At 38.5% G+C, this 21,337-nt stretch overlaps 1 protein-coding gene across 5 annotated transcripts; it reads left to right on the forward strand.

The window, feature by feature from the left end:
• The first annotated feature begins 747 nt into the window (after positions 1-747).
• LOC131779925 (cartilage matrix protein-like) lies at positions 748-20,794 on the forward strand. 5 transcript variants are annotated; one of them, XM_066171722.1, is made up of 18 exons: positions 4,591-4,648; positions 6,338-6,419; positions 9,614-9,678; positions 10,573-10,642; positions 11,080-11,513; positions 12,337-12,490; positions 13,124-13,306; positions 14,175-14,382; positions 14,750-14,978; positions 15,174-15,342; positions 15,865-16,011; positions 17,008-17,163; positions 17,447-17,566; positions 18,342-18,425; positions 18,940-19,014; positions 19,714-19,749; positions 20,301-20,391; positions 20,678-20,794. In XM_066171722.1, the coding sequence occupies exons 4-17, from the start codon at positions 10,573-10,575 to the stop codon at positions 20,369-20,371; spliced, it is 2,136 nt and encodes a 711-aa protein (XP_066027819.1). In that variant the 5' UTR covers positions 4,591-4,648; positions 6,338-6,419; positions 9,614-9,678; the 3' UTR covers positions 20,372-20,391; positions 20,678-20,794. The 5 variants fall into 5 exon arrangements, with proteins under 5 accessions (XP_066027820.1, XP_066027818.1, XP_066027821.1 ...); XM_066171723.1 differs by lacking the exons at positions 4,591-4,648; positions 6,338-6,419 and adding an exon at positions 748-829; XM_066171721.1 differs by lacking the exon at positions 6,338-6,419 and having other exon boundaries at positions 4,568-4,648.
• Positions 20,795-21,337: the final 543 nt, after the last annotated feature.

The raw sequence follows: 21,337 nt of genomic DNA on the forward strand, positions 1-21,337 counted from the left end.
GAGATCTCCTTATAGTTATACTATATCTTGGCCTTTCAATTGATTCATTCTGCAAGTCATCGAGTTCCCCCTTTGTTGTTCTTTGAATGAGTCTGGAGGAGGAATAGCTATGCCCATAAGAGGGTGCAAAGAGGGTGGAAAACAAAGGGGTCTTTGGTCAAGCCGCATCTGTCATCTCAATAAAACACTCCCGTATATCAGAAACTACAAAACACTATGTGTTTGATTACATTCTCCACTGGCTAGTTTCTCATTTACTTTGATTTTCTCGTCTCAGGAAAGATCTCCTTATAGTTATACTATATTTTGACCTTCCAATTGATTCATTCTGCAAGTTAACAAGTTCCCTTTTTGTTGTACTATGGATAAGTCCGGGGGAGGAAAAGCAATGCTTATAAGAGGGTGCAAAGATTGGGGCCTCTGCATTGGTAAATAGGATGCAGCTGTCGAGGGCGTGTTCCTAACGTGCGTGGATTACCAGGGTCGCAAATTACTTCGCATTCTGAAACCCTCTTGGTTTGCAAAAATACAAATACAAACTAGTTAAGTTTATGATTATTGACTTAAGGCAGATCCAGCGATACTAATGATTCTTCTGCCCCAGCCTGCAAATTCGAGGTTCGGTGAACAACAACTCCCTTTCGCAAAATAGATGAGCCTTGACAAAGGCTGACTCGTTCCTTTACTTGCTTGAATTGCTAAGTAGACGATGACAAACCTTGATATTGAGTGCTTAACAATTGACAGAAGATAATCAAGTCAAAATTGACGTTGGTAACGCTGCAAGCTATCTCAGAAAACCAAGACTTATGGAAAGAGATCCTAACAGGTAACTGGAAAACTTTATTTCTTGCTTTTTCCTCGCTTAGCGTTTTTTATTTCATGCTTCCCGGAAAGTTGAACCAGTTATCTCGGATAATCCTTTGATATGGATAATACCTTATCTTAGCTAGGTACTTGCTCAGCAGTGTATTTCAAAATGGCCCTTCGACTCTTCGAAGAACGTCTCGTACAGTTTTTCATTCCGGAATGTCCGTTTTCCCTGCATCACCTCGCATTTTTTCACTTTTGTGCAGTAATTTTCAGTAGTTAGTTTCAACGTCACAGGTCTTAATATTTGAGCCTCTTGCCTTTTGGGTAAATACTTATTAACATGTAGTTCTCACCACAGAATAGATTTATTGAAAGTAAATAATCCGAATTCTCAAATGTTTCAACGTGTTTGCATATCAGACATCCATTTTAGACAAGGCGCTCTATTTCAATTGATTCGCAGTCAAAAACAGTTTCCAGTTTCCCTTTCAATATTGTTCTAAAACATGTGAAATTTATAAATAAAATGAGACATTCAAAGTCAATGCGGAGACATTAGAAAAACAAATTAGAGAAAGAATTAATGTTCTTTGTCTGTGTTCAGCAAGTTGTTCACCACAGTAAGAGAATTATATATCACCTGAAAACAGCCGTTTTTTCAAGTTTTTTCGTCGTTAATTTGAAGAAATTGAGGAAAACAGGTTCTTGAAGGCTTTGGGAATTCGAAAATCGAGCGAAACAAGACTTCATTTTCTCATTCAGTTTACGTATCCCCTAAAGCGGAGTCATGCATTAGTGGCTTGAGTGGGTGGAAAACAAAGCGGTCTTTTGGTCAAACCACATCTGTCATCTCAGTAAAAGACTCTCGTTTATCAGAAACTAAAAAAGACTGTGTGTTTCACTTAATTCACGACTGACTAGTTTTTCATGTACCTTGAGTCTCTCGTCTCAGGAGAGATCTCCTTATAGTTATACTATATTTTGGCCTTTAAATTGATTCATTCTGCAAGTCATCAAGTTTCCCCTTTGTTGTCCATTGGATGAGTCTGGAGGAGGAATAGCAATGCTTATAAGAGGGTGCAAAGAGGGCGGAAAACAAAGGGGTCTTTGGTCAAGCCGCATCTGTCATCTCAATAAAACACTCCCGTATATCAGAAACTACAAAAGACTTTGTGTTTGATTGAATTCACGGCTGACTAGTTTTTCATGTACCTTGAGTCTCTCGTCTCAGGAGAGATCTCCTTATAGTTATACTATATTTTGGCCTTTCAATTGATTCATTCTGCAAGTCATCAAGTTTCCCCTTTGTTGTCCATTGGATGAGTCTGGAGGAGGAATAGCAATGCTTATAAGAGGGTGCAAAGAGGGCGGAAAACAAAGGGGTCTTTGGTCAAGCCGCATCTGTCATCTAAATAAAACACTCCCGTATATCAGAAACTACATAAGACTTTGTGTTTGATTTAATTCACGACTGACTAGTTTTTCATGTACTTTGAGTTTATCGTCTCAGGAGAGATCTCCTTATAGTTATACTATATTTTGGCCTTCCAACTGATTCATTCTGCAAGTCAACAAGTTCCCTTTTTGTTGTGCTATGGATGAGTCTGGAGAAGGAAAAGCAATGCTTATAAGAGGGTGCAAAGATTGGGGCCTCTGCATTGGTAAATAGGATGCAGCTGTCGAGGGCGTGTATCTAACGTGCCTGGATTACCAGGGTCTTAAAATACTTCACGTTCTGAAACCTTCTTGGTTTGCAAAAATACAAATACAAACTAGTTAAGTTTATGATAATTGACTTAAGGCGGATCCAGCAATACTAATAGTTCCTCTGCCCCCAACTTGCAAATTCGAGGTGCGGTGAACAACAACTTCCTTTTGCAAAATAGATGAGCCTTGACAAAGGCTGACCCGTGCCCTTACTAGCTTGAATTGCTAAGTAGACGATAACAAACCTTAATATTGAGTGCTTAACGCTTGACAGAAGGCAATCAAGTCTAAGTTGACGTTGGAAAGGCTGCAAGCTATCTCAGAAAACCAAGGTTTATGGAAAGAGATCCACACAGGAAACTGGAAAACTTTATTTCTTGCTTTTTTTCTCGCTTAGCGTTTTTCCTTTCATGCGTCCTCGGAATGTTGAACCAGTTATCTCGGATAATCCTTTGATATGGATAATACCTTATCTTAGCTAGGTTCTTGCTCAGCAGAGTATTTCAAAATGGCTCTTCGACTCTGAGAAGAACGTCTCGTACAGTTTTTCATTCCCGAATATTCGTTTTGCCTGCATCACCTCGCATTTTTTCACTTTTGTCCAGTAATTTTCAGTAGTTAGTTTCAACGTCACAGGTCTTAATATTTGAGCCTCTTGCCTTTTGGGTAAATACTTATTAACATGTAGTTCTCACCACAGAATAGATTTATTGAAAGTAAATAATCCGAATTCTCAAATGTTTCAACGTGTTTGCATATCAGAGACATCTATTTTAGACAAGGCGCTCTATTTCAATCGATTCGCAATCAAAAACAGTTTCCAGTTTCTCTTACAATATTGTTCTAAAACATGTGAAATTTATAAATAAAATGAGACATTCAAAGTCAATGCGGAGACATTAGAAAAACAAATTAGAGAAAGAATTAATGTTCTTTGTCTGTGTTCAGCAAGTTGTTCACCACAGTGAGAGTATTTTATATCACCTGTAAACACAGCCGTTTTTTCGAGTTTTTTCGTGGTAAATTTGAAGAAATTGAGCAAAACAGGAGCTTGAAGGCTTTGGGAATTCGAAAATCGAGCAAAACAAGAGTTCATTTTCTCATTCAGTTTACGTATCCCCTAAAGCGGAGTCATGCATTAGTGGCTTGAGTGGGTGGAAAACAAAGGGGTCTTTTGGTCAAGCCGCATCTGTTATCTCAGTAAAAGACTCTAGCATATCAGGAACTACAAAAGACTGTGTCATTAACTTAATTCACGACTGACTATTTTTTCCTGTACTTTGAGTTTCTCGTCTCAGGAGAGATCTCCTTATAGTTATACTATATTTTGGCCTTTCAATTGATTCATTCTGCAAGTCATCGAGTTCCCGCTTTGTTGTCCTTTGGATAAGTCTGGAGGAGGAAAGCAATGCTTATAAGAGGGTGCAAAGAGGGCGGAAAACAAAGGGGTCTTTGATCAAGCCGCATCTGTCATCTCAATAAAATACTCCCGTATATCAGAAACTACAAAAGACTTTGTGTTTGATTTAATTCACGACTGACTAGTTTTTCATGTACTTTGTGTTTCTCGTATAAGGAGAGATCTCCTTATAGTTATACTTTATTTTGGCCTTCCAATTGATTCATTCTGCAAGTCAACAAGTTCCCTTTTTGTTGTACTATGGATGAGTCTGGAAGAGGAAAAGCAATGCTTATAAGAGGGTGCAAAGACTCGGGCCTCTGCATTGGTAAATGGGATGCAAATGTCGAGGGCGTGTTCCTACTGTGCCTAGATTACGAGGGTCGCAAAATACTTCACATTCTGAAACCTTCTTGGTTTGCAAAAATACAAATACAAACTAGTTAAGTTTATGATAATTGACTTAAGGCAGATCCAGCGATACTAATAGTTCTTCTGCCCCAACCTGCAAATTCGAGGTTCGGTGAACAACAACTCCCTTTTTCAAAATAGATGAGCCTTGACAAAGGCTGACTCGTTCCCTTATTGGCTTGAATTATTAAGTAGACGGTGACAAACCTTTATATTGAGTGCTTAACGCTTGACAAAAGGCAATCAAGTCTAAGTTGACGTTGGAAAGGCTGCAAGCTATCTCAGAAAACCAAAGTTTAGGGAAAGAGATCCACACAGGTAACTGGAAAACTTTATTTCTTGCTCTTTCCTCGCTTAGCGTTTTCCCTTTCATGCTTCCCGGAAAGTTGAATCAGTTATCTCGGATAATCGTTTGATATGGATAATAGCTTATCTTAGCTAGGTTCTTGCTCAGCAGAGTATTTCAAAATGGCTCTTCGACTCTAAGAAGAACGTCTCATACAGTTTTTCATTCCAGAATGTCCGTTTTGCCTGCATCACCTCGCATTTTTCCACTTTCGTGCAGTAATTTTCAGTAGTTAGTTTCAACGTCACAGGTCTTAATATCTGAGCCTCTTGCCTTTTGGGTAAATACTTATTAACATGTAGTTCTCACCACAGAATAGATTTATTGAAAGTAAATAATCCGAATTCTCAAATGTTTCAACGTGTTTGCGTATCAGAGACATCTATTTTAGAGAAGGCGCTCTATTTCAGTCGATTCGCAATCAAAAACAGTTTCCAGTTTCTCTTTCAATATTGTTCTAAAACATGTGAAATTTATAAATAAAATGAGACATTCAAAGTCAATGCGGAGACATTAGAAAAACAAATTAGAGAAAGAATTAATGTTCTTTGTCTGTGTTCAGCAAGTTGTTCACAACAGTAAGAATACTTTATATCACCTGTAAACATAGTCGTTTTTTTAATTTTTTCGTCGTTAATTTGAAGAAATTGAGCAAAACAGGAGCTTGAAGGCTTTGGGAATTCGAAAATCGAGCAACACAAGGGTTCATTTTCTCATTCAGTTTACGTATCCCCTAAAGCGGAGTCATGCATTAGTGGCTTGAGTGGGTGGAAAACAAAGCGGTCTTTTGGTCAAGCCGCATCTGTCATCTCATTAAAAGACTCTCGTATATCAGGAACTACAAAAGACAGTGTGTTTAACTTAATTCACGACTGACTAGTTTTTCATGTACTTTGAGTTTCTCGTCTCAGGAGAGATCTCCTTATAGTTATACTATATTTTGGCCTTTCAACTGATTCATTCTGCAAGTCAGCAAGTTCCCCCTTTCTTGTCCTTTGGATGAGTCTGGAGGAGGAATAGCAATGCTCCTAAGAGGGTGCAAAGAGGGCGGAAAACAAAGGGGTCTTTGGTCAAGCCGCATCCGTCATCCCAATAAAACACTCCCGTATATCAGAAACTACAAAAGACTGTGTGTTTGATTTAATTCACGACTGACTAGTTTTTCCTGTACTTTGAGTTTCTCGTCTCAGGAGAGATCTCCTTATAGTTATACTTTATTTTGGCCTTCCAATTGATTCATTCTGCAAGTCATCAAGTTCCCTTTTTGTTGTGTTACGGATGAGTCTGGAGAACGAAAAGCAATGCTTATAAGAGGGTGCAAAGATTGGGGACTCTGCATTGGTAAATGGGATGTAGTTGTCGAGGGCGTGTTCTTTGTGTGCCTGGATTAGCAGGGTCGCAAAATACTTCACATTCTGAAACCTTCTTGGTTTGCAAAAATACAAATACAAACTAGTTAAGTTTATGATTATTGACTTAAGGCAAATCCAGCGATACTAATACTTCCTCTGTCCCCAACCTGCAAATTCGAGGTTCGGTGAACAACAACTCCCTTTTTCAAAATAGATGAGCCTTGACAAAGGCTGACTCGTGCCCTTATTGGGTAGAATTACTAAGTAGACGATGAAATACCTTGATATTGAGTGCTTAACGCTTGACAGAAGGCAATCAAGTCTAAGTTGACGTTGGAAAGGCTGCAAGCTATCTCAGAAAACCAAGGTTTAGGGAAAGAGATCCACACAGGTAACTGGAAAACTTTATTTCTTGCTTTTTCCTCGCTTAGCCTTTTTTCCTTTCATGCTTCCCGGAAAGTTGAACCAGTTATCTCGGATAATCCTTTGATATGGATAATAGCTTATCTTAGCTAGGTTCTTGCTCAGCAGGGTATTTCAAAATGGCTCTTCGACTCTTCGAAGAACGTCTCGTACAGTTTTTCATTCCGGAATATTCGTTTTGCCTGCATCACCTCGCATTTTTCCACCCTAAGCAGTAATTTTCAGTAGTTAGTTTCAACGTCACAGGTCTTAATATTTGAGCCTCTTGCCTTTTGGGTAAATACTTATTAATATGTAGTTCTCACCCTAGAATAGATTTATTGAAAGTAAATAATCCGAATTCTCAAATGTTTCAACGTGTTTGCATATCAGACACATCCGTTTTAGACAAGGCGCTCCATCTCAATCGATTCGAAAACAGTTTCCAGTTTCCCTTTCAATATTGTTCTAAAACATGTGAAATTTATAAATAATATGAGACATTCAAAGTCAATGCGGAGACATTAGAAAAACAAATTAGAGAACGAATTAATGTTCTTTGTCTGTGTTCAGCAAGTTGTTCACCACAGTAAGTGGGTTTATATCACCTGTAAACACGGCCGTTTTTTCAAGTTGTTTCGTTGTTAATTTGAAGAAATTGAGCAAAACAGGAGCTTGAAGGCTTTGGTAATTCGAAAATCGAGCAAAACAAGAGTTCATTTTCTCATTCAGTCTACGTATCCCCTAAAGCGGAGTCATGCATTAGTTGCTTGAGTGGATGGAAAACAAAGGGGTCTTTTGGTCAAGCCGCAAATGTTATCTCAATAAAACACTCCCGTATATCAAAAACTTCAAAGGACTGTGTGTTTGATTTAATTCACGACTGACTATTTTTTCCTGTACTTTGAGTTTCTCGTCTCAGGAGAGATCTCCTTATAGTTATACTATATTTTGGCCTTCCAATTGATCCATTGTTCAAATGGAAAGGAGATTCACAGCTTTAACCCTTTAAGAGAGGCGACAGAAGCAAAAATTCAACTTTTTTTTTATTTGCTCCAAAAGACCCTTATATTGAACTGTTTTCAAAAATAATATTCCAAAGTTACAGCGAGTTTTTATTTTGGCAAAAATACGAAAGTTCGAAATCGGCCAAAACGTACCAAATTTGCATAATTTCTGTCTGTCTTTCAGTACATTTTCACAACACTCGTACAAGACAACGAAAAATTATCTTGGATTCATTTTTTTATAAGTTGTGTTTCATTCCTTGGAGTAGCTTTGCAACTATATTTCATCTCCAACTGAACTTTTTTTCGTTTGTAACCACCCGCGTAAAGTACACTATATTTTCTACTCCGTTTGTACGCTGAATTTTGCCATATATATAAAATGAAAGAGCTTCTTTCAACGAACAACTCTTCGTGTTTATCGTGTGAAAATATTATCCTTGGCCCGAGAAAAGCGAGCGCGCCAGACCAAAATATATAGCGTGCATTTTCACGGAGTTCGGCCATTTTCTTGCTATACTCCTACTGCAAATCATACGCTATTCGGGCAAAACTCGACGTGTTTGGTCTCTACTTCTGTTTTGATTCATTTAAATATATCTATTTTAACTTTAAACTTACCCTACCTTTATTGTTAAGTGAACAAACCTCCGTTTTAGGTAAAGTATTTAAGTTTATTTTCCTCGAGTGCTAAATAAACAAATCGCTGTTTACAAAGATACCAGCTCTGTCGACGTGTTTCTAGCTGAAATTGGCCTGTCGCTTATATTTTTCTTTAATTTACAATCTATCCCACTGGCATAACTTTGGAGTAAATTACATGTAACTATAAATGTTGTTGTAAATACGTGAGCGTGAGCTAAATAAAATCTTCGCACACATAAAATATTCGAAACATGTAGTTGTCGCAAGAAAATACTCCTTTAAAGGTCTTAATAGACCGCCACGTTGTCCAAACGAAACCAAGTTTTTATCTGAGACATACCAAGGCTGGGGTACTCTTGAATTTGGGAGTTTTCTTCTTAGTTTCAGTGCTAGATACCACACGCAAAATAACAAAATGGAAAGATAAATAAAAGGAAAAATTTTAAAGGAATATGAGGAGAAGAAGGAAAATTTGTTACTTACCAATGTTTCTTGAAGATTCGCTTTCCAAGATCCCGTATCTGTTTGTACGCAAGCTTATTCTAACAGCTCTCAGTTTTACGTTTACGGTTAAAACAATCGACTGAAGGAAGTTTAAAAGAGGTTTTAAAGAAATTACTTTTTTGAGCATTATTTAATTATCCAGGTCCCTGACATTCAGTTTCATTAAATTTTTCCATGCATGTTGATGTACAAAAGACAATGGAGTTTTGATGTTATGGCACATTTTTCACTCGCTTTCCAGCAATTGTGTCAAGTCTACCGTCGTCCTTTGTTATTTGGCATTGCTACTATAGTATTGTAGTCAAAATTTTAGCTCTTTATGTCTCAGAGTTGATCAACATCTCAACTCTTCCATGTGATTCCAATCTTGTACATAGGTCATGAGAATAGATTGTTTTATCTGTCGTTGGCTGCTAACTTCACCTAACACAAAATCCTCCTGTGTAATTTATAAGGAAATGTATAGCTGTAAGAGGGGGGTGCTACTGATTGGATCTTGGGAGTTAAAGACTTACCTTCTTTTTAACATAAAGTTACGACTGTTTACTCAGAGGCGTTGAAATTGACATAGTTTAGAGATTCATCAATTTCTACTCATAGTCGTTAAGATCGAAGACATATCTTTTGATCGAGACGAACGAGACATAGAGACTGTCCCTAGTTTCTTATCGTACTATCGCCTACGGAATTGTTACAAGTTCAAACAATTACAAATAAGCGGCGTTTTCACACAACATAGGAGGCCGACTTTTTAAAGCAATATTTGAACAATGTGAAACAAAGAAATTCAACTAGCGTGAATTTATCTCCAAGTGTTGCAAATTAGTTCTAGGAGCCAATGCACCGTTAAAAAGGTAAAAAGTTACTGAATACCTTTTTGTGGAATTTTACCTTTTACAAAGTTGTTATTAGTTCCTACTGAAAAACATATTATTGAGCTAGTCTGTCAACAATGAAAGGTGAACCCCCCGATACGTGGGGTTGTAGTTGTTTGGAATGTAGGACTAATTGATAGTTTTGTTTCCAGTCAAAAGTTGAATACACTCCAAAAGCCTTCATTATTAATCCGACTGCGCTGGAAGAATCAGAAAGGTGAGATTTCATCGCTTCCTTTGAAGTAGTTATGTCCGATGTTGTATGTTGAGTAAATTTTGTTTGGGAAGATTCAATATACAAAGGGTGACTTTGTAACCGAGAGAAGCTAAAAGGGTTACATGTCAAATTAAGGTCTGGATGATATTTTTCATAATAAAGCAAGAATATTGGAAGTACTCTCGCCAAAGCAAGATGTAAGAGAAAATCGTTGGATAAGTCAACACAATTTTAATAGTATAATTTAATTTAAATTTCGTCGCTAATCGTCCAAAAACATTTGAGTCGCAGTTTCATATTAAAGTTTTACCCCTCAGTTTTTAAAAGAAATGAACAGATGTGGTTTATTCAAGAGACGAAAGCTCAAAAGTACAAAGTCTGAATATAAAGAAAAATTCCATAAAATGGAACTCAGCAGTATGAAAACCAACACGAATAAAATAATCTGTACCATGAAATTTATAATTTAGAGATTCAGCAAAAGATCAATCGACGGGTCACTCTTGTGTGAAATTAAACGAGCTACGTGGCATTGGTGATTTGTTGACCAGTTTGAAGCCTTACAGCTGGAGGGCGAGTACACTGAAAAGTGCACAGAATAGGAATTTTTTTTCTTTTTTTATTTAAGTTAAATTTAAGGACAGTGCATGAACATGCACGGGCCTTGCATTGGTATCTTATGAACTAAGAAGACTCACCCTTCACTGCTCGTTCAGGGGCAGCAATTTGGTTTCAATCTTTTCCTTTGCGACTTTAAACAAACAATATTTTGTTTTATTTTCCATCCGCAGGATCAAGAATTGATTCTACATGGCTATTAAGTTTAAAAATGATATCAACAGAAAGCAGTTTTGTAGTACAGTGATTTGATGATTTCCTTTCATTTTCCCACAGATGCCAACCGCAGGCAAGGACATTATTGGCTTGTGGCTTATCGTATTGGCTGCAGTGAATCTTTCCCAAGGTAAATAACGTTATAATCCATTCCACTATCAAAATGAATTCCTCTCATCTCTGCTGATAAAAATTACGGTATTATCAATTGTCAGAATTCTATACGTGGAACGAACAAAAATTCTCCTAAATTCCCAAAACTGGTTTCTTGGCTCAGTTGTCAGAAGCGCTCAACCAACCGGCATATGTAGGCACTGGTTCTATACTCGTCGAAGCTTTCTTCTGCAATGACGTTCGATTCACTTCAGTTAACCAGCTGTAAAGAACACATCTTTCCTTTCCATGTGAGAGATACTAGGCTTTCATGTATTCCGGGTTTATAGCCCTGAATTGAAAGAAATTTTTGGTAAAGTATGCTCGGCAAAGAGATTGATTTCTTACAGGTCACTAGATTCAAAGGCTCACCAAAGATGAGTTTCAAGTTAATGCATTTTTCTCTCTGTTTAGCCGCTTCATCCGATTGTAAGAATCCTCCATTAGACATATCTATCGTGATCGATCAAACAAAGAGCGTAGGAGCGGACAACTATGACGCCATGTTGGATTCGGTCATGGCACTCATTTCGCAGTATGATGTCGGTGAAGACAAGACACACTTCTCCATCGTAACTTATGCAAAAGATGCACAAGTTCGTGTCAGCTTTGACGACCCAAAATATCAAAATAAAGCGGCTCTTCGTGCACTCATTGAAGAAATGAAGGAGAAGGACAAGTTGGGGAACCCGACGAGGACTGACAACGCCTTGAAAGTGGTCGGCGAGGACGTGTTCAACGAAAAGAATGGAGATCGACCGGAATCACCAAACGTCATGATCATCTTCACTGACGGAGGAACGCATAAGAGTTCCGAACCCTACAGTGCCGTGCTACCAACTCTTGAGGTGAGACCGTAAAACAGACAGTCTAAATCTCATCAGTTCGGGGAAGTAAAAGAAACACTTCATCGACTCAAATGCAAATAATGACGAACGGTGTTGGAGAGCGGCTCATTGAATTTTTTTGTTTGCAGCGCCCCAAATCAATTTAAAATTATTTTAAAAAAAAAGGGTTATTGAATATTCATTTACTTTTTCAATTGCTTGTTCATTGCTTGCTTTTTGCAAGCGCTATGGCATGTCGTAGCTTCTCAATAGTTAAAAAGTAGTGATTTCTTGACTGCCGATTGTTTACGTCTCTCCGATAAAATACCTAGGTACTTTCTTTGTTAATCGTTTTCATCAACATTAACAAATGAGAAAGTGACTTGTAGATGAGAAAACTACTGAAAAATTGTTTTTCTCGGGCTAATAGCAATTTACACGTGTAACTGGTCTTAAAAAGAAAAAATAAAACCTCAGCGAGCACTAAAGCCTTGCATTCCAAGTACTGGGTCGGTGCTTTCATCAACTAAGCAACGAGGCCACGTCATGCTGGGTGTATGGCAAATTTAGTTGGATTTTTGATCCCCATAAAAAAAAGAAACCTGGTCACGTTATTGTAGACGTCGTTCGATGGAAAGGCTTAAGTTGCAGGTTATCATTTAAGATCAACTCATTGCTGGTTAGAATTTTTCACTTTGCAGATACTATGGCAAGCGCTATCATGCTTCTCATTTCTGTCCCACGTCAATTTGTCACCTTGTAATCACACATATAACGGCTAAAAAGCAACTAATATAAAGAGAGACGAAAAATAAAGGCTCACAATTGCAATCTCTCCACGCAGGAAAAAGGAATACAGCGAGTGGCTGTGGGGATTGGTAAAAAAATTAAGCAGGCAGAGCTTATAACTATTGCTGGAGACGAGAATCGAGTAGTTAATGCCAAAAATTTCGAAGACTTGAACAACCAGTTGGACGATATTCGCGAAGCTACTTGTAGTAAGTAACATCTTCCTTCAATTAAAGAGAGATTAGTTGACTTTAATTCTTCGTTTTCTGTCTGCTTTTACTGCTACATCCTAAGACGAATTATGATGTTGAGGATGTAGTTTTTGGAGACATCACGCCACCGAGACACTATTCGGTTTTATCCTAACTTTCCTTGGGAGAGTAGCGACAGCTAAATGGTGTTTACTAGATTATTTGCCAAAGGATTATCTCATGATAGTTCAGTAAAGGTTAAGTTTGTCTTCGGGCCCAATGGCCCACCATGGCCAGCCGGAGCTTTTCCCAGTTTGCTCGGTATGACATCATCAGGAGTGACCCAATCCCTTCTTGGATGGCATTCTAGTTCATCGTAGGGTTACCTCCAGCATTTTATCAGGCATCCCTGACAATTCAGTGCTACTCATTTATACTCCTGGGTGAAGAGGGGTGCTGTCAGGGTAAAGAGTTTTACCGGCGAGGTCTCGAACCCAGACCTCTCGACCTGCCGCTGGAATTCAGCGCACTAGTCACTAGGCCACCTCGTGTCCTGCGCTCTTTATGTAATTAATAAAATGATTCCTTAAGCAGGAGATGACTGAGAAATTCACAAATAATTTTAATGTTTGATTGCTGCTGTATTTTTAGACATTGATGGAGGATATACCGAGTGGTCCGAGTGGAGCGAATGCACAGCAACTTGTGGTGGGGGAAGTCGTTCTCATTCTAGAACCTGCACCAACCCGTCACCAAAAAATAAAGGAAAAACTTGTATTGAACAGGATCTGGGTCCTAATATGGAATCTGAAGAATGTAACACCCAAGACTGTCGTTAGTATAATACATTCACTTCTCTACATTTACTTCTCTTGTTCTTAAATATCCTAACCAAACTATGCACAGTGAGTATGCTATTAATACTTGCATGCAACACTTTGGTAAAAGGAAAATTTAATTGTTACAAAAGAAGTTTCTCTATTTTTATATCGGTAATTGAAGTAGCATTTATGCCAACTATGTTTACGTAAGGTAATGTTTATCACCTTTTTAATAAACAGAAACATGTCCACTTTTAGATGGAAAGATGTGAGTTGTTCGGTGGGAAGGGTGGGTAAAATTATTAGCTTGGTCATAACTTTCATTGTTTCACTGTGTGACAAATGAATGTAAAAACAAAAGGGAAGGTAATACTCTATCTGAATGATTTTTCTTGAAACTTACTCAATACTAAAAATAAACCTCAGGCAATTTTGGATCGAATCAAACCTGAAGAATATTTAAACCTTAATTAATCTTAGCAGTTCAGCGTCAACCCTACCCTGACAATGTCAATCTTGAAGTTAGGAGACACCCCGCTAGGAGATGCAAATGATCGGCTTCTTGATGCCCTGGACTTCGGATAGAGCCTTGTCCAGGTCATTATGCTGTGTTAAGAAAGACGATTTATTCCCACAAATCAACTCACCAGCTCGAAGGGTATCATTAAACCGCCGCATAAACATGAGAGGGAGGAGGGGGGAAGGGAAGTGGGGAGCGTTACAACGGATTGAGATCCCATCCTCTTTAAAGTGACTCTGGGATAAACTCTTACATGATGGCCCCCCTGGTTCCAAAGCTGTTTTTTCTTTTATCCTTATCTTAATGGCACGTCTGATTCCAGAGCTGACTTTTTCCGTATCTTCAACATTTTATCATCAAGGCCCAACTCCACTTCCATCTCCACCCAAACCTTGCAAGGAACATCTCGACGTTGGTGTCATAGTCGATTCCTCCAACAGCATCAGTTCTGTTGATTACAATAGAGCACGTGATTACTTAGTTCGACTGGCTCAAAGACTAGAGGTTTCCGAAGCTGGAACACATATGGCGATCCTTCTCTACAGTTGGGAAGCACATCTCTGGCACAGGTCTGTACATTCATGTCATTCATAGGGAACGTCTGAGTTTGGAGATGAGGCTGAACTTTCCAATTTTTTTGTGAGGGGAGGAAGGAAGGGGAGGGTGAGGCGGGTGAGGTTAAATGGGACGTAAGCCTGTGAAATGTTCTTGATGTTTGAAGTTGGTTTAGGTTACAATTAAATCAATGCATTTATAAATATAAACTAATAAATTATTTCTAGTTTTCTATCCTGAAGATTTCAGTATTTTCGTAGTTACAGCCAACACTTTGAGTTTTTTCCATTGCATCATGAATATCTTATACTCTTACACTTGATCCCAAAGACTTGCACAACTCTCTTCCTTCAATTATTTTCTCCTATCAATGCTTTTCAGATTTACCGATCCGCAAAATATTGATGCACTAACAGCCAAAGCCAGAAGCTTGCCGCATATTCGAGGTGGAACAAGAACAGACAGAGCTCTGGAACTAGCAGCGGAGGAGTTTTTTGGTTGGGACAATAGTGGAGACAGACCCGATAAACCAAATGTGCTACTTGTGCTGACTGATGGTGACACAAACGAAGGGAGTAAGCCATTCAGTCAAGTTATTCCTCCTTTGGATGTAAGTTATCTTTCAAATAGCAGATCGAAACGTTTGGATAAACCCGAGAAACTAACCATTTAAGCTCTTAAAAATACTTAATCTCCCACTAAAAATTCTTCTTAGGTTGAGATTGATATAGCCAATTAATCTCTTTCTGTACAGAGAGTCCTCGGATTTCACACCCCAGCACTATCTTCCTATCTAATTTTGCAGGATGCAAGCGTAAGGAGAATTGCTGTCGGAATTGGAAGTGGAATAGATATCTCGGAGCTTCAACAAATTGCTAGCGCCAATCATGATGTACTACAGGTTTATGGGTACCAGCAGTTAATCCCCAAACTAGAGTCCATTATGACCAAGGCTTGTGAAGATCAGTATCCAGGTAGGTTGACATGAATATAGCATTGATAGAAACTGTCAACACTGGGTTAAAATTTGGCCCTTTGTGATGGTACCATTACTATGCAGTCTGTTCGATTCTACAATGACTGTTCAATCCATGAGGAGTTCAGGCTTAAATCAGGTTCTTCCAGATTGTTCTGTCATTTCCTCGCTGCTTCCAGTTACCTTCTGCATTCAGTGTTCTTCCGAGTCGGGTTTCTTTTCACTGTCTTTCAATCGTAGCCAAGGCCTTCCCTCTGTGATAACTTCTACAAAATAACATTTTCTGAGCAAAAAATGCAATTTAGGTGTGTACGCTTATTTCAGGTGTGTACGACAACATATAATACAAGGCTTCTAGAATATATGACCAGGATGATATGATCGTAAATAATCGTTGTGTCATAGGTACATGCATGATGTATATAAGTAGGACACACGGGTTGAGTTTCCCATTAAATCAGCATTTCCATCATTTCTTTCAGACCCCTTTTTCATTTTACTTTTCCTTGATTGTAATTAGGTGATTGTGGTGAGTGGGGATCTTACGGAGGCTGCAGTAGGAATTGTGGTGGCGGAGCGCAGGTTCGTACCAGAAGTTGTCCTCCTAAAAGTCTACATTTAACGAAACAAAGGAAGCATTGCAACACAAACCTTTGTCCGGGACAAGGTAAATACTTATTATTAGTTTAATCTACTGTTACCATATTTGCTACTGTTTAACGAGGGTTGTTATCTTGCACAGTCATCGGATGGTTAACAACAATTTACCGAGGTGGAGGTGGCTAGTGGTGAATATTTACCGAGCGGCAAAGCAGTGAAGCAGCGAGGTAAACATCCACTGTGAGCTACAGACACTGAGGTGAATAGTTGTTTTGTATATACTTAAACGGTGAGTTAATACAGCTCGAAAAGATGATTTTGAATCATCCATTCTTATAACGATTACAATATTTTCGGGTACAAATCACACGCGCGTTGCTCGGAGGTGAATCGCAAAAGATATTCGAAGTTTTAGTAGCCAATCAGAACACGCCTTCGACGCTATTCACTGTTTTAGTTTATAGTAACTAATGATGAGGGATTTATTTCACAATCAAATTTGCAGTTTTTTAAAACTGACTTCGTCAAATAGGCGCTTCACTGAATAGAACACAGTTCAAAAGTTCTGCCAAAAACTGTTGTAACATTTGTTCCGCTGAGGTCCAAACTTGGTCGGGGTGGCAACATTTGCCATCAGATTGATGTTAACCTCTTTCAAACGACTTTGCTGTAGTATTGTGATAGTAGTGCTAATAATAATAGTAGTAATAGCGAAAGGTAAAAAACGAGCAGGAGTGTTTTATCGGGTTTAAAACCACGAGGCGTAGCCGAGTGGTTTTTGACCCGATAAAACACGTGCTGCGAGTTTTTTGAACGGTTTCAAAAGCATTCTTGGAAAAGCGTGTGTCAAGAGAGTTCATAACAATTATGCTTTTGTGAACGTTAGAAATTAGCATACGAGAAAGTCACGTGCAGTGTCTTTATGTCTGATAAAACACTGCATACTAATAAGGATGAGGTTTCTCGATATAAAGTCACTGCACGTGATGTATTATCTACCATTTAATAGGTTAATGGGCTTATGAATTATTAATGAGTTTTTGAATAATTGATTACTCTTCAGAGCCTTGTGAAGACCTTGCAGGGGATTGCGCAGTCAGAGCTGCTAAAGGAGACTGCTGGAGGACCGCTAATGTAACTTCCAGTAAATACTTGCTCTACGTTGGCAGGACGTTTCCTTTGTGGAACACTTGTCCAAAAAGCTGCAGAAGATGCAATGGTATAAGTACAAAGGCGAAGATTGGCCTTTTTCAGTCATCAATCATTTTCTTTACATTCCTCTTTTTCATATTATAATTTTCATTCCTCATATTCATCCTTTTCTTTGTCTTCCTTCCTCTTGATATTCTATGAGAATTTTACTTTCCATCTTCTTCTTCCTCTTGTTTTTCTTGTTCACCTCCTTCTCATTCTTTTATTTTCATTCTTTAACTTCTTCCTTTTTTGTCTCTTTTTACGGATTGCCTTCCATGATATTCTACACGTATTTTACTTCCTTTCAGTCGATACCTCTTGTCAAGATGGCGATCCCTATGTTTGTCCTTGGTGGTCAGTAGCTAATGACAATAGGTGGAAATGCCGCTATGCATGGCGACAAGGCTGGACTCAGTACTCTCTAGCAAGTGAGCAGTGAAGTCGTTGATATAGAAAATGCTCCCGGAAGATGTACATCTTCAGGAAGCTGAGAAATGTTCCGACTGCTTGAGATCAAGGCATTAATTTTCATTTTAAAATAGAAATATCGGAAGGGATTGGTTTGTTTTGCTTTACTTCGTTTTATGATTGATCCGTAAAACTCGCGCCACTCACATACGCTTTAAGTGGTTGAGTGTTTTTTACGTTTAGTTCTTTTTACCTTTTGACTGCTCGTGATATTTCCGTTTCATCTGATTTGCCGTTTTTTACGCTGGTTATCGAAAAAAACTTCGCAAATGTAGATAAGTATTGAAAGAAAGGACTTTTTTTCAATTCTTGAGAAACAACGACGTGACGAAGTGAATGCGTGCAGTGAAGACAACATCTTTCCAAGTCATTAGGTGCTCACCAGCAACTTGAACAACTGATATAGTAATAATGATTAATGACGAGTTCACATTCTGGCGAAGCCGATTTCAAATTCTAGTCAATAATGATCGGGTTTATTATCTATTATCTAAGTGAACCCCTTAAAACAGTTGGCCGATAATTTAAACAGACAACGGGAAGTAACTTCTCTATTAGAGCAATAAGGTACGTTTTCTATCGTTTTTCAATTAAAAATTGCCCACTCGGAACCTGAACCTCCTGAAAAGCTGATAACGAAAGAATAGTTTTTGTCTGTCTCACTTGATTTTGAAAAATACCCCATGAAGTGAAGTGTGTGTTATCACTATAATTTCGTTTCTCTTCATCCTTCAGACTATTGCAAAAAAAGTTGTGGCAAATGCAGCGGAGGAGGCGGCGGAGGAGGAGGAGGAGGAGGAGGCGGAGGAGGCGGAGGAGGTAGCCATATCACACCAGCCTGTCGTTCAACAGCATAACCTAACCAGAATCCGCTCGACACCCTTTTTTCATGAATTCGGAATACGTTGTTTTCATTCTGATCCTATGTCCCAATAGAGCTCTGATACTGCCAGTATCACCTCATTTGATATTGCAACCTCTTCAAAGAAATTTAGAAATAGATCTCATGCATAATTGATGGTACGGGGCTAACATGCATTTCTAGATGAAATAATTTAATCGACCCATAAAATCTGTTGAAAACGAAGTAATTATCCCTTTCTTGGGCTGGCTTGATTAACAAGGCTTCTAATTAAATGACACACAGGCAGGGGGAGGGGTTCAGACACGAAAACGGACATGTACCAATCCCCCACCCTCTGGCGATGGGCCAACACGTCTTGAGCAAAAATTTAGACCCGCTAAGAATCGAAAGAGTTGATGTGAGACGTAGTAGAGTTATGGTCAGCCCTTCTTCTTAACGTTTGGGCTTCTTTCAATTGCAATCTTTTAGCATGTCAGGATTTCAACGTCTATTACTGTCGGATTAAGGTTAAATGGCCAGGCTGCGGCAATTATTTTGTGAGAGGTAAGCAGTGTGACTTTTATTTGAGTCATCCATCTTATTTAGGATGAATTGCTTATTGCAGTTTATAAGTAGCCTATAAGTAGCTTCTTGACGAAAAAATCCATATCGAACATCACTGTCATCGAATTTAAAGCTATAAAGCTCTTCGTGCGTTTCAGGTGCGAGAGAAAAGGCTGGGTGCGGTTGCTTAAACCACTGCAATTTATTAAGGCGTTAATACTTCACCATGTTTAAGATAAAGCCTGCTCCAGTGTTATAACCTTACGTCAAGTGCCAACAGCGAAAGGCTTCAGTCGCATTCATTTCCTGCTGAAACCTCACTGACTTACATAAAAGTCAAATCTTATTTCTTGCATATTACCAGAAAAGCACTCGCCTCGGACATGGGATCTGAACCCGGCTGGTAAAAAAAGACTAACGTTAAGTCGTCAGAGATGTTGGAAATTGTAAATTACGCTGGGACAGTTATTACTTAACAGACGAGTGTAAAAAGACGAAGTATACCTGCTCCGAAAAGAAATTCGTCGGGTGTTTAATGCTTTCCATACTTCGAACAGCCACACTGATGGAGATATTTCAATCAAGTTTACCTCGTTTTGTCTTATCTAGAATCACTTCACTCGTCTTATTTGATGATGAACATGATCATTTTGTCTTATTTCAAAGATTGATCAGTTACTCAACCATTTATTTTTTCAGTCAAATGCAAGAAGAGTTGTGGCCTTTGCAGCGGAGGTTAATATTCTTTCCTCTCTTTTATAATCCTTGAGTTTTATGATATGCACTAAAGAGTAGAGATCGCCTTGCAATAACTGTTCTTTCAATCTGAGACAATTTATTAATATTTATGTGTGGGAGGAGAATTTCTTTGTCTATCTTGTCTTCAATGTCCAGCTCTCTTACTCTTTGTTTTATGCCTCCAAGGGTTTAAATCCGTGAGAATGACTGCCAACTAATTTCTCCTCAAAGTACCACCTCTGAATCAACATTAAAGTCGCTAGAGTAAAGGAGATGATCGATAACTGAAGAGGTTCTTGAACGTTGTACAAATCAAACTCTCCTTATTAGTACAATAAAAATAGAGTTAAGAAAAATGTGGAGAATATGCCTCCTGATGTTAGTGTGTTAAGGGTTAAACTATCACGGAAGCGAAGAGGGATGTGAGCAGCTACATACCTAATTACGTTTCTGTGGGTTGTTCCTTTCAATTGTATACCGTATTCAGATTGGGTAAAATTTCTCATACACGCAAAAAAAACCATCGTGTTATTCTTCCTTTCATACAGGGAATGGAGGAGGCGGTGGCTTCGGTGGCTACGGTGGCTATGGTGGCCGCCCTAGCTGGGGACGTCGATAAAAACGTGGCTCTAACCTAAGGTGATTTTACAGTGTTTATTTAATCACAATGACCTGTAGCCAATAAGGGGTTCTGTCTTCAGATCCTATCACATTCACTTTACAGAGGTGCAAAAGGTAAAATCTTCGACTGCCATTGATTCCACGCATCTGGGGCTGGTCGCAGAATATGACTGTCAAACGATCAAGGAAGGTGTCTAATGACAGTTTTCTTTTTCTACTTCTTATTGTTAATATACTTCTGCTAAAAATGTTGACCAAAATCTCCGTTTTTCCGATGTTTTTAATTTGGTTTTTTAATTTTTAGGTTTCTGGTTTTCCAATAATTATTTCGATGGCTGAAAAATGGAGAACGAATGGAATAGGAGATACGTAATGGCTCAGTATTGTAGGCAGGGATAGCAAATAAACACTGAAATTAAGAGTGTGCTGTCTATAATCTCTGGATTCTCACCATTTAAGCTCTAGGCCTGATTCTCCCCAATATAAACTTATACATAAAAATTAATTGGGCATTCCAAACTTATTCGACTTATTTTTTAACAGCGTCAACAACCACTAAATAGTCGAAGTTTCAATTTTCGTGCCTCAACGCGCGTTCATCGTCACCTGATCAGTAATTCTTTCATTAATTAATATAAGACATGTGTTTAAAAAGGGCTTATCCTTAAAAACCAAAACTTCTTAAAAGTATCACTTTCCTTAATTAAAAGCATCGTTCTTAACAATCACTAAACATTCAAAATTCCTTGAAATTGCCAACCCACCCAAGCTCTCCCTAAGATTTACATTTTCAAGTTTCCCCCTTTGAGAATCTTTGATATGGAACGGAGCAAACTTAGCCGGTTTAAATGAATGTAACTTACCTTTCGAGCTATAAAATAACAACCACAGGATAAGGTACCAACGTTGCATTAGGGGTCCCGGTCACGGGGGAGAAATTTTCCAGAGGGCGCCCGTGGCGCTT

Source organism: Pocillopora verrucosa, chromosome 9 (genome assembly GCF_036669915.1).
Source record: "Pocillopora verrucosa isolate sample1 chromosome 9, ASM3666991v2, whole genome shotgun sequence".
Lineage (NCBI taxonomy): Eukaryota > Metazoa > Cnidaria > Anthozoa > Scleractinia > Pocilloporidae > Pocillopora > Pocillopora verrucosa.

What these genes read in the sequence shown, in the direction of transcription:
- LOC131779925 (XM_066171723.1), top strand. Translation starts at nt 10,573, where the DNA reads ATGCCAACCGCAGGCAAGGACATTATTGGCTTGTGGCTTATCGTATTG. An exon ending in CCGTGCTACCAACTCTTGAG is followed by an intron (nt 11,514 to 12,336) that starts GTGAGACCGTAA and finishes CTCTCCACGCAG; the next exon opens with GAAAAAGGAATACAGCGAGT. An exon ending in TTGTGGCCTTTGCAGCGGAG is followed by an intron (nt 19,750 to 20,300) that starts GTTAATATTCTT and finishes CCTTTCATACAG; the next exon opens with GGAATGGAGGAGGCGGTGGC.